Genomic DNA, 13,515 nt, shown 5'->3' on the forward strand with positions numbered 1-13,515 from the left:
CACTAACAGAGGACTTAGGTGTAAAAGCCCTGATCATAGCTTAGCTTTACCCATTTAAGCAGGAAAATCAAATGCCACAAAACTATTTATGTGCATAAAATAAGTATATCTGTAAATATCTGCAAGATCAGGCCTTAATCAGTAAAGTACAACACAGAATATTACGTACCTAGCATCAAATGACAGCATACTATATTGCATCATTAAAAATATAGATTTAACTATATTTGCTTTTTAACACCAAGAGTTTTTAAAATATTCTTTGTGGAATACTATGTATCACACAAAAGATGACTTGTAAGAACATTTATGAACATCATTGCAACTAAAAAGACAATTCTTTACCAGCTACATAAATATCAGATGAGAAGGGACATCTGCTACAGGACTTTGTAACATTCACACAGCTAATACCCTACATGGAGCTTTCCTGTTTTGTAGGAAAAAAGCAGTGTTGGAAAAGATTACACTCACTGATACATAGATGATTTCTGCAAAAAAAAAAGGAGTTTCAAAAGTAAACTCTCAACCACTAGTACTAGTAAAATAAAAATGGACTTCTGAAACGCCAGCTGTCAGTGAGAGACAGAACAGATACAGATTCATTTTAATTATTTTACTATAATGTGAATGGGTTTAATGAGGCATTAAATGCTTTAGAAAAGGTAGAAACAGTATTATAATATATAATTAACCAACTGCACATTCATGGTGCAGTTATTAAATATTAATGTTTGTTACGTAGCAAAGGAAATAAATTCATAGCTATGCATTTCTGTCTTGAGAAGAGTTGCATGGCCTCTGACTACATCTATGTTTTATTTGCCCTCTTTGCATAAATCTACAATCGTAATGTTTTTCAAAAATCTGGATATTGCCTTATTGTTTAACACTCGGTGATTTGATGTGGACTGGTAGTTCAGCTTAACACATAGACAAAGCTATTAATAATTTGGAAAGTAAAATAAAACTGAAAAAAATTACACCTAAACAAATTCAGTTCTTGTTGGCCCATGGCACTAACTCAACTATATTCAGTTTTTAAACACACAAATATTACATGACTTGGTCTGAAAGAACAGCTTTACCTGTCTACTGTGCTTCCTGCCCTAAGGAAGAATACTGTTTGCTACCTGTCCCGGTTTTAAAAAGTGTCCCATTATACTTCTGACGGAAGGATCTCACCCATGTGTCCTTGACATGGTGACAGCAATACTTCTAAACACAAATATACACCAGAATCTGATATTAACTGATAATTAACTGATAGTGTTATTAACTGATAGCACTACTCCCAAATAGCTGGTAGCATTTTTCTCAAATTCCAACATCTGAAAAGACTATAAAACTATATCCAGCTCCTACTATGTTTTATATAATTCATGACAAATGAAAAATTTATTTATTTAGCTTCTAGCTGTCAAAGTCATGAGGACATGACACTGAGGAGACAGCAAATCATGTTACAGAACAACCACGGAGAGCTTCCCTTTACCCACAGCCCTGCACACATTATCACAAAAGTGCAATTAATATGCTTACTGACTTGCTAATGTTCGAGCTACAAAACTGGTTCGGATATATCAAGTCCATCAACAGGTGATAATGCCAGTGCTAATACTGCAATCCGATTTCATGTGGTATAATGTAATTTGATGTTTTGGTGCTAATAATTTGAATCTACAAGGAGCAATGCATGCCTATGAAGCGCACATACATTATAGGAGATTCACAATCACTTTCCCGTACATCATTTTCTTATCCATTTCAGGAGGTACTTTGCATCATTCCAGATATATTCCTTTCCCCATCCCAGTCTTGCCTAAACTCAGAGGGTCAGGATCAGTGAGTAAGCAGATGCAATGTATTTAGGACAAGTGCAGAGAAGCATTCACATAGTGATTCTCGAGTTTTGTGTCAGAGGATAAGGATTTTCAAAATAATTTCCCCCAAATCCGTACAATTACCTGAAACCACCAGAAGACAGGAAAGCTTAAAACACTGTAACAACTATGATGCAACCTCAACTTGTTTTGTTGTCAATAAGGAGAAAAAAATCCTGTAACTACGACAATATAATTTTTGTTTCAAATGTATCAGCAGAAAGTGTTCATTTTCGTTGCTCAGTTTTCCAAAAACACTCAGAAAATGAAAAGGACTCAGAGCAGCAGCAATAAAAACTTACAAAGATTTGGTTAGTTTTTGTTCTATAGAAAACTTGTAAAACATAAGACACTGATGAAATAGTAGAGCTCTCTAGCTAAATTAGTTTCAAGATTTGGAGACTTACTTGTGCAATTGTAGATACAAGAGGGATAATTTGCTTTAAGTTAAAAAAAAAAAAGGAAGACTTGCATCCTGCAGAAATTGAAGGGCTCGTCTGGAAAAGCTTCCTATTCACGACCGGTTAGTTAGAGGATTTTCTAAGCCTTGGAAAGACTGAAGGCATGGACCGGGAAGTATTATAAAGCATTTTTATGACAAATTCAGCTTTTTCCATCATATATAAATATGACGTATATAAATATGACTTTTCTTGGATCTCGTTAGAGTAAACTGCTCTTACATTGCATTAGTGTTTTGATCACAGTGAACATATTACAAAATAAAAAACACATTTGCCCATAAAAACTACAGCAATCATAATATCCCAAAGAATACTATTATATTGTTACTTTATATGAATTTTATTGCAGAAGTTTTCTTACAACATGCCATGTTGTTCTAAACACTCCCTGCATTTCCCCAATCCCCTAAACACATGCAAGTTATTAAGCCCACAGTGTTCTGCAATAACACAGCTTGAGATCATCACAAAGATTAATAGTTTTCACCAAACTTCTGATTGAGTCTGACTTCTAAAAAAATATTTACACTTAATTGTTGAAAGTACTCCTACTAATATGAAGATACCGGTGAGAAAATTCACAAGTACTTGTGAGATAAGGATCCCACATAGAAACTGTAAGGATCATCTCAGTGATCCATCTTGCTCTGTATGCTGCTTTGAGTTTGTACCAAATACTAAAGAGGAATAGGAAATATGCTCTATAGTGTTATGAGTCAACTCAGCTCCATCTGAAGTTTCAACTTCGTCTTCATTTAGTGGCCATCTTACGCTATGGAGTAGGAAAGTATTGTTAGTATGGATATTTTATGTTTATAGACATCTATCTAATGTAAAGATGCTGGACTTGCTGTCAGCACTTTCTCAACAGTTTTGATTTAGAATAAATATATCACTAACAAATATAAAAATGATTAATGATGTTTAGAGCAGCTCTATAGCAACATAATATTTTCATTCAGTGCTGCAAAAAATGACTGGTGGCTTTTTAGAATACCTAAACTATAAGAACTTGAAATAGCAAAAAATAACATCTAATTAAGTTAGTAATTACTGTAAATCTGAAGATAGGTTCCTCTTTTAAGATAATAGCTAAGATGCCAGGTGGAGACTGTCAGTGCTTTACTAAAACCAAAAGATTTGATGACTGGTCCTTAATGGAGCAGATGGCCATGGATGCATAGGCAGAGCCAGAAAGGGATTTTGTTCTCTCATCTGTTCAACTCATTTTCATTCTGTTTTCGACTGCGCTGGCAATCTCAGCCTGCCATACATCCCGGCACTCCAAGTGCCCATTGATTCCAGACAGACTGCTCAAAAAGCAGACAGAAGACAGGGACCATCTCAGCAATCCCACTGAAAACATGAGAAGCCGTTTTGTCTCTTAGTCTTGGGGTTTTTTGCCTTTGTCTGTCTTCTTCTAAATGAATATTTAGGAAATACACAGTGTGTTCTCATTTCAAATAATGTAGAAAAGGTAAAAAAAATACACTTCTTGCCTCTGATGACTGAAATGACAGACAATAAAAGATCGGTGAGATTCACTAGTAGTATTATCTTTCCACTTCCTTCAGCTTTTCAAGCAACGCTTATTGTTAAGTGTAACTGTTAAAACACCAGATGAATTTAGAGGTATTTTACAGCCATGATATATAATTTTATATTCATAGACAGGACAACTCCACTCCTGCGGAGTAAACTACTGTTCGAAGTGGAACAATTCTGGAACTGTATTTAACAATGGAGCGTTACTGACATGTGACTGATGAAAATAATGAGGAGGAAAAAAAAAAAAGTTAGTTTAAATTGGAAGCCAGTTACAAAGACCTATAGAAGAGCCCTTCTGATTAAAATAAAAATAAATTACTAAACACGTCATCTAAGATGATCACAGAATCACCGAATGGTTGAGGTTGGAAGGGACGTCTGGAAATCGTCTGGTCCAACCTGCTGCTCAAGCAGGGCCACCTACAGCAGGCTGCCCAGGATTATATGTAACAGACCAAGAACTGAGGAGGCTTACAAAGATGTCTTTGTGTATTTCCAAGCAAAAATTCTGCCCAAGCTGAATAATATTTACCTATTTTTATATATCCGTATATACACACATGTGTAAGTAAATATAAAATAAACAGTTCTGCTTAGCTCCTCTGCAGCAAATTCTGCAAAAACAAAGTAGTATATGCTCCATGACAGAGAAGGCTCAGGAGAGAAAGGATAATGTGATAACTAATCTACAAATATTTGACAGATAGCTTATTCCAAATGAAGACAAGATATGTGTATTACAGGTAAAAAGCTCAAAGACAAAATTTGTAAAGTTACAATGTAGATCAACTACCAGAGGAAACTGCCTTATAACAGATCATTGAATGAAAGAATAGTCTCTAGAGAACAATAAATAATCCATTACTTCTGACTATTAAAACAGCCCTGGGAAAATCCAGAAAACAGTTTGCAGAAAATAGCCATCATGTTCACTGGCAGACAGATTTAATGTGCTATGTTTCCCATCCCTGACTCCTGTTCTAACCACGGGAAAGCCTGTGTTTTAGTGTACATGCATTTGTCCCAGCAAAACCAGAAGTGGTTGCCAATTTAAAAGCACTCTAAATGGATTTCTGATTTTTTTTTAAATATAAAAATTTGAATTCTGGAATTAATGAGACTTTGACAGCAAAGCTTAACACATAAATCAGATTCTTTAGACTAACACTGAATAATTCCTGTCTCTTGTCACCAGAGATCCTCTTCGTGACCTAGGGCCTCTAGAAGTGGTGGCGACAGCAGCAAGGTGTGCTGCCACTGTGGATGTGAGCAGGCAACCTGATGTAGCCCTCAGGACAGGACTGGAAAGGTAGAGAGCCAAGGAGGGCTGAGCACCTACCACAGAGAGGCAGATGGGCAGCAAAAATAAACAAGATAGTGAGTTTGAGAAGAAATGATGAGCAGTGCGCAAGGGGGATTTAAGATCCAGCTTAAGAGATGATGAAACAGCTGGGAAAGAGGGAATAATGTTATTGCAAAAGAAACCGAACAGACGAGTCTATAAAGAAACAGCGAGGCACAGATATGCAAGTGAAATAGGCACGGAGGGGAAAAACTGACTGAGGAAAAGAAAGGAGGAACTAAAGATGACTGGACAGACCGGGGGGGGAAGCAGGAGTGGAATGACTATTTGAGACAATATGGAGAGAGACCAGAGGGTGCAGCAGAGCCTTCGGGGGGCCTAAAAAACAATATTTAACTGGACAAGCAAAGGCTGAGGAGGACTGGATTAAAAATACAAGTCAGGAAGAAAAGCAGGGGAAAATGAAGGAGAAAGACTGGATATGATTTACATTCAAAACAGTTATTTAATCTGCAATGTTAACAAAAGTATGTGCTGGTAAATACAGAGGTTACTTAGAAAACTTCTTACTAGTCAGAAAATAATCTTGTTTTTAGAGAAGTTAAAAAAAATCACCATCTTCAACTTTATTAAGGGATTGTAAACTGAGCTTTCAAGAAACACCAGCCAATCACACCACAATAAAGACTACAAAATCACTAACTCTCCCCAAAACAAGAAAATACTCATACATAAACTAACTTTTCTTCAATGAATAATTTGAGTTCAAATAGTACTGTCCATCTAAGTACAAGCACTCATGCATATCATGAAGATTTATTATTTTACTAACCCATAAAATTAACTAAAAACAAGAATAAGGTACTGAAAGTACTTCATTCCATTACTTTACCTGTCTCTGACATAGTTCATTTTTCTCTTGGTAATATTAAATACAGGTCTTCCAGGGATAATAATTCTCTTTGGCCAGTAATTCAGGAAAAACTGTACTGTTACCTTGGCATAGAGGACTTAACAAAATCTGATTTTAAATTTCTGAGAAAAAGATTCCTCCAAACCTTTCCAAGATCTTTGCTTGCAAATTTGAAGACCTCCATCTGCAAATTTTTCATAATTTTATTGGCTTCTGAGAAAAGTAATGCCCGAGTCATTTGCATGACTTCTGCTGGATCTTGTCCCATCCAAGGGCCTAATTATGGACAGGCACGTGAGTAATTGCTGAAATGAGTAAGCTGAAGAGTCTATTGAACTGACTGAAATTACTCACACAAACGTAAAGGCAGGTGCAGAGCACTTCCTGCAGATTTTGCAAGGAAAATGCCAATGTGTTTCTACCGACATGGCAAGGTGTCTTTCCTCTCCAGCTAAAGCAGGGATTATTCTCAGAAGCAGACCATTTCCCAGCTGAAACATGCCCCACTGAAAAGCTGTTACTCCATTTTTGAATGCAACCAGCTTTAACAAGCTTCCACTTCTTGTGCTTCCTGAGCTCATCCTCCAGCTTCAGACAGACCTGACAATTCTGCTCTTCACATTTAAAGCTTGGTATGTCAGAGAGAAATTCTGCTTTCAGGAGTCACAGTTCTTCCCAAGCACATACCAAAGCATCAGGAACAGAGACTTTCAACCCTTGGCTTATTACAAGGGTTAAGCTCCCCTTAAAGAAAGGTCCTCGGCTAACAGGACTTCCAGCCTCAATAGTTCTGCATGCGTCAGAAAACCAGTGTGTGTGCAACAGCGAGGTAATCGACGTCACTTTAAAAGCCTTTCCACAAAAGGAGATTCGATATTTTTCTGGCAATTTTAATCAAATAGGATACTTCTAGCCACCAATTAACAGACAACTGTCTCTTTAGGTCTTAACCTTTCATACACTTGAGATTTATATGATGCACAGATATTACAGTTACTAAAAGGGCATATATAATGTGCCTGTAACAAAGTTTTCCATGAAACAGAACCCCTCCCCTCCACCACCTCATTTCTGGCTATAACCTAACACACACAGCTGAGCTAGACCTTTTATATGCTAGGGCCAATTATTTATAGTTGACTGTTAGGAAGTACCTTTCCAAGACTTAGATTTTTAGCCAATTCTATTCATTATATAGGAGGTCAAATGGCAGACCATGAAGCGATTTCAAGCTACCTCTCTTAACAAATGCAGTATCATTAAGCAAGCTTTCAGTACCTCTTCAGAGTGAGGAAAGGTATAAATAAAAAATGCTTCACCTTCTAGGTGACACTTAACAGATTTCAGATATAATTAGCACTTACTAAAATGACAACATACATCCCAAACTGCAAGTTGCAAAGACTGAAAACTGTTAATCTTACATATGTGAAAAATGTTTTAAACAATTTTAAAAAGTGCAAACACATTTTCAGGAACTGGTGACTGAGGAATACGTGGCATTCCTAAGGATATAAGGAAAAATTACTTTGAACATTTAACTAAAAAAAAAAAATCCATATTATAAGAATGTAAGAGTGGCTGCATTAGGCTACACCAAAAGTCCATCTAGAAGAATGTCTTGTCTCCAAAGAAGCCAAATGGATGCATAGGAAAGACTGTAAGGACAGACCAAGCACATATGGTTCCTGAGTACTCCAACCGCTGGTGGCTCAAGGTCTTCCTGATCCAGACATGGTTTCCACGTAGTACATAAACCTCAGTGAATTTGTTTCCATGAACTTGTCTAGCTTCCTCCTGAGCCTCTGCAACCGCTCGGCACACGCAGCATGCCACGATACACAGCCCCAGAGCTAACTCAGCGCTGTATGAGGAACTACTCCCATCTATCTGGCTCCAACCTGCTTTTTGTAACTTGATTCCCCTCAACTTTTGCACTGGAACTGATCGTTTATTGTCTCTTACTGTTTTCCTTCTCCCACATCACACATAATATTTTAGATGGTTCATCATATTCTCACTTATTTTTCTCTTCTCCTGACTGAAGCATCCTTGTTTATTCATTCCCTCCATGTAAACTGTTTCATGTCTATAACGAATTTCGTTGCCCTTCTCTGAACCTGTGCTTGTTTTCTTACCTATAGGATGGCAAGTAAGAATTGCACTGTTATTAAAAATATGGAAGCTACGGACTTATACAGTGGCATAATGATACCTCCAGTCCTTTCCTAATAATTCCCAATGTTTAATTTGGTTTTTTGACCACTAATAAACAATAAGCTGATGTTTTCATGGAAAGGCATCTAACACAGCCCTAAGATCTCTTTCTACCACATACTGGTGTCACTAGCTTTTTTCTGCAGCAAAGTTTTCTTAAAAACCAAACAAAACCAAGCAAAACCCTGAAATCCCAACCCACTAAGTATTAAGCAATAACTACTACTTTTTAAAGAGGAAAGGCAGAGAGTGTTAACAGTCTGATTTGTCTCTTTAACTGTTACAATACATATAAATCACCATAAGGAAAGTACATATTCACTGGAGAAGCTTGCTTTCTGCATTACTGTTGAGCTTGTTAGACCTCCTGAAACAGCAGACTCAAAAATCCAGCAAAGGATTCTAAAGTAGAGTCTTGAGGCCTTGAATTCCCCACAGTTCATGGATACAAAGAAGAAACAATACTAGTCTCCTTAAACCTCTAGAAAAAACCAAGTGCCCTGCAAGAGGGTAAATTGTATGCTTATGCATCATTGCTTTCTTTCTTCTAATTATTTTGAAACCTGACACTATCCAGAAAAATACAGAAAAGGCCACAGTTTCCTGCAATCACTATAATAAATGATACATCCGTTTATTAAATTATGTTCTGGCCAGGTCTGATAAAGTATTTCATTTTCCAACAACAGATGGAATAGGCACAGTGATCTGCAAGGCAAACATCACAACATCTTCTGAAGTAGAAATTATTTTAGTTGGATACAACTGCATTCATAATCTTAAGCTAATTCATTACTATAAATACATGATGAAAGAAATATAAATATAATAAAAGAAATGTAAATGTAATTATCTACTAAAAATAAACTATTATAAGAAAAAAACTGATTTCCTGACAAGCAGAAGTATTTGGTCTGATGCCTTTCACTTTTGCCACTACAATTACTTCTTTTCCCACTGAATAGGCAAATACGCAACCTATCAGACAGAGGTGATGAGCAACAGCTTATCTTATGTAGCGTACACACAGGATGCTACAAACTGAAATTAGCCAATAACAAATATTAAGATTTTAGACACATTGCCAGTTTGCTTCTTGTGAATGGTCCCGCACAAGTCATTCCACAGTACAACTGCACTTTTTCAGAATTAGAGAGGCCTGAAAATTATCAGACATGTAACAGTCGCAGTTATTTTGGGGCAGAGGGCAGAGACAGAAAAAAATTACAATGAATTATCAATCAATGTAAAGAGAAAAAAGTAACAAGATGAGTATGGATCCAATCCTCCTTGCTTACGCGGACAGCTTGCAATAATGAAGCAGTTCTAAAGGAAGCGCCTGTGTGCTTTGAACAGATGACATGGGGAGAGGGAGCCCTTCGCCTGAAGGGCTACAGCGGGAGATCCTGTCCAAGTCTGGTGGTTAACTCCCTGCTGACAGGCTCTGGGCGCCACCAAAAGAAACTGCCTCTCTCCAGTGACTATCTGGACAACTTACGCACTTGATTTGTTCTGACTGCTTTGTTAGGTTTAACTAGGTGGAGTGACTCCATCCAAGTAATTTTAAAACTATGTAATTATTAACTAACGTGTCTCAGGATGTTAAAGGAGGAGGGCAAGGACAGAGAAATTTGTAAGACTATCTGATAGAGATGGTAAAAAATTGCTTTTACTGAAAAACAGGCATCTAGCATATAAAAATTAAAGACCTGCATTTTGATAAAATCACACAAGTCTCAGAAGTATAGAAGTTAGAAATACTAGCATGCTGATATTCCATCTTTATTGTTTCTGTCTCCCAAACCACTTTCCCATTTCTTTCAGTGCATTAGCACCTTCACTTTCTGTAAATACATTTTGGGGATTTTTCTTCTCTACTTCTTTTTGGTTCTATTTCTTCCTTTTGTCCTTTCTGCAAGCCCACACACTATAGCTATGCATGCCGATACTTTTGCAAAGAAAGAGCAAAACTACCCAGGCTTGTGTGTTAACCTCTAATGCTCTTCATGCAAAAAAAAAAACCACACACCAAAAAAAACCCCCACCAAACCAAAAAAATACAAAACCAAAACCAAGTCAAACAAAAAAACCCCCACAAAACCTTACAAAATAACTGTCAGCTTCCTCTTCTACCAAGTTCTTTAACACCTTTCATCCACGAGGTTATTTAACCTAAGAAAATCTGCAGGAATGGGCAGCAAATTGTTTTGGAAACACTATAGAGACACTTCTGTAAACTGGATCTCCCATAAATAAAATATAATTTTTATATACATATAATATATATATGTAATTCATTTAAGAGATGCACGGGTACCAAAATGATTGATGTCTTTTTTTAGATCATCTTAAAAAAGAAAATAGACACCAAACTCTCTTTCCACCCTGCTGCAACTGTGACAACACACAATGTACTTTAACTTGGGCACTGAACAAACATTTTGAGAGAAATGTATGCTTTCTGCTAAAGAAAAGACAACGTCCTTAATTCAGAAACGGAAAGAAAAGTCAGAGAATGCTGTGTGATTTTAAGAACTGGTCTTTCAGAGGACATGTCCTGTGGTGCATAGCCAGATTTGAAAATAAGACACTTAAAGCACATGCTTTAACAACAATTTACCAGTTTATCAGCTGATCTCTAACTCCACATTAATGGTTAAATGCAAAGCAAAATTATTGAAAAATACATTCTTAAAACAGGAATTTACCTTGATTCAATTAAACCAGTCCATAAGAAAAGCCCTCCATATAGCACGTATTACTAGGGTTCAACACTATGATTTACTTTGAAAACAAATTTTATGGCACAATGAATTCAAAAGCAAAATAATTTCACAAGTAGGTAAACTTAAAATACTTTGCACACCTTTGCCCTGGAAGCACTAACTCTTCCCATTCTGCCCACCTAAGGAAGCTGGTGAGTTCCAGCTGCCTTAAGGCAGCACAAAGTGTTAAATTCGAAGCGCATGCTGGTGAAACCAAGTGTTCCAACATCGAATTGCTGAGCCACAGCACACCATCAAACGTCACAGAAATTTTAAGGAGTCAACAATTCTAAGGAGCATTCTCAGGAGGGAGATCAAGATACAGAGATTATTATTTACCTGCCAAGAAACAGCTCCCAAAACAGCAGTCGCGACGAGACTGAAAAATACTAGCTGTTCCGAAATTAAACAGAAGTGACGCATTCCTTTAGATGCCATAACTCTGTCAAGGCTGTTGTTTTCTGCACGGTGGGTATAGTACACCTTGTGACAGTCATTTAGTTTTGTGTGAAATCCCCAAAGAGTTATAAAAAAAATCACATGACAAATCATCCAGAAAATTCCAAAAATAGAAAAACCAGGTATCACAAAATACCAGAGATCCAAATCACGTAGTTTAAAGGCTGCAAGAATGAAAAAGATTAGTTCAATGACTCCAACTGAGATGACAGAAAGCCTTCTGCAAATTTTACCACGGTACAAGTAGGGCTTCCATCGTTCAGTAACTGAAAGTCCACTGAAGTAAACGTCGAGAAGGGGATCTGAAATCAGGCAGCTGAAGAAACATGCCAAGGCAAATGGGTTTGTGGGGATTTGCAGTGATGGAAAAAAGAGTAAGGATGCAATGGCTCCAAAAATTGCCAAATTTGGAATTGCCAAAAAAGACTTCATACGTAAGTCAATAATCAACATAGCCAAAGCCATGACCAACAGAATAATACTCATAGATTTTTCTACCAGCATAGTTGTGCTGGCAATTGCAAATCCAACTAGCTCCAAAAATTCAACTGTTGTCAGCAGAGTCGGTCGATGATGAATACAACCACAAATCCTCTCAACCAAAGCACATAGTATCCTTAAAACAATGGCAGAAAGGAGCAAATATTTAGTAGCTTCTTCTTTCACATCCGTTTTGAAGGCAGAATTATTAAGAAAACAGAGAAGGCCAAGCAAAAAACCAAACCAAAGATTGGAGAGACTCAGACTTGCTGTTTCCATTGAAAAATAGTAGTACAGTATGCTGGCAATTCCAAGAACAAAGAGCCCCAGAATAAATATTACCAAAATCAGTGCATCCGCCGTTTTTTCCCATCTGACGTAAAGGCCCATGCAAATGGCAACCAGTAAGTTGATTCTGGCAAGATAGCCAAGGTATCTGACTGATGAGTGCATGTTCACTTCTCTGTTTGCTTCTTCTAGCCTTGTCATTGCTGCATGAAGACAATGACTAACACAGTAACGCAGTGACCTACACATGTAAACCACAGTTAGGGGATTTTACCCACTTGACTGAAAGTAAATATTTGGGTTTCATCCAACAAACGCAATGCAAATGCTGTCTCCTGTAATATCATTTCAGTAACAGCGGTCCAGAATCACTGAAGTCCTGGAAGAAGAATTAAAAGATGTGTTAGAGGCAAATAATTCCTTTTAATCATACACAGCATAAACGTGACACATCCTTTCTCACCAAGGAGTTTAACATCTAAATTAAAAAACACATAATAAAGATCAAAGGTCATTCAAATTGGGGTAATTATTAAAACCAATATAAAATGGGTTTTGCATAAATTTTATTTCATAATTTGAATGAGAGGAAAAGGTAAACCAAACCTGGCCCGTGCAGTTTTTCCACAAAAAGCACCCATTAGTATCTATGTTGGATATCTATGGGTATTCAAAATATTCCTATGATACCCATTACCTTCTAAAATATTTTAAGATTGTTTTAAAACATTGTTTTACTTCACCATTACATTTGGTAAGTTCTCATTTTATACCAAACCTTTTCAGTATGCTTTGCAAGACTTCTTTTTAGTAGTCGAATAGCTACAGGATTTACAAAAAGAACTCCACAATCAGTTAACGAGCTGAACCCACAGCAGATCATGAAAATGGATATTAACATTATCTCCGTTTCACAGAAGAGGAGTGGATACATGGATGTATCGACTGATCTGATAACATTTTCAGAGACTTTTCTTAATGCACAATCAAAGCCTCAATTTTCACCCCTCCAAGCCACTTTTTTCCCCACAAAAAAAAAATGATCAGGATAAATATTATATTTAGAACATAAGCTCCCCCTACTCAGATCCATTTAACTGACATGCTTTTCTTTTTAATATAGTATAGGAACAGATAGCAATATTTTTAGGGGGAATTTTGTAAGAAAACATGGCTAGGCAGATCTCACTGGAGA

The 13,515-nt window shown here is 36.8% G+C and overlaps 1 protein-coding gene across 1 annotated transcript in view; it reads right to left on the bottom strand.

Annotated features, from left to right (window-relative positions):
• Positions 1–12,663, bottom strand: part of TMEM168 (transmembrane protein 168) — a 22,435-nt gene extending 9,772 nt beyond the window's left edge. The window contains exon 1 of the mRNA XM_009327647.1: positions 11,433–12,663. Coding sequence (XP_009325922.1) covers positions 11,433–12,569 — 1,137 coding nt within the window. The 5' untranslated portion in view covers positions 12,570–12,663. The remainder of the gene's footprint in view (positions 1–11,432) is intronic.
• Between the last annotated feature and the right edge of the window lie 852 nt (positions 12,664–13,515).

This window comes from Pygoscelis adeliae, unplaced genomic scaffold (assembly GCF_000699105.1).
Source record: "Pygoscelis adeliae isolate BGI_AS28 unplaced genomic scaffold, ASM69910v1 Scaffold113, whole genome shotgun sequence".
NCBI lineage: Eukaryota > Metazoa > Chordata > Aves > Sphenisciformes > Spheniscidae > Pygoscelis > Pygoscelis adeliae.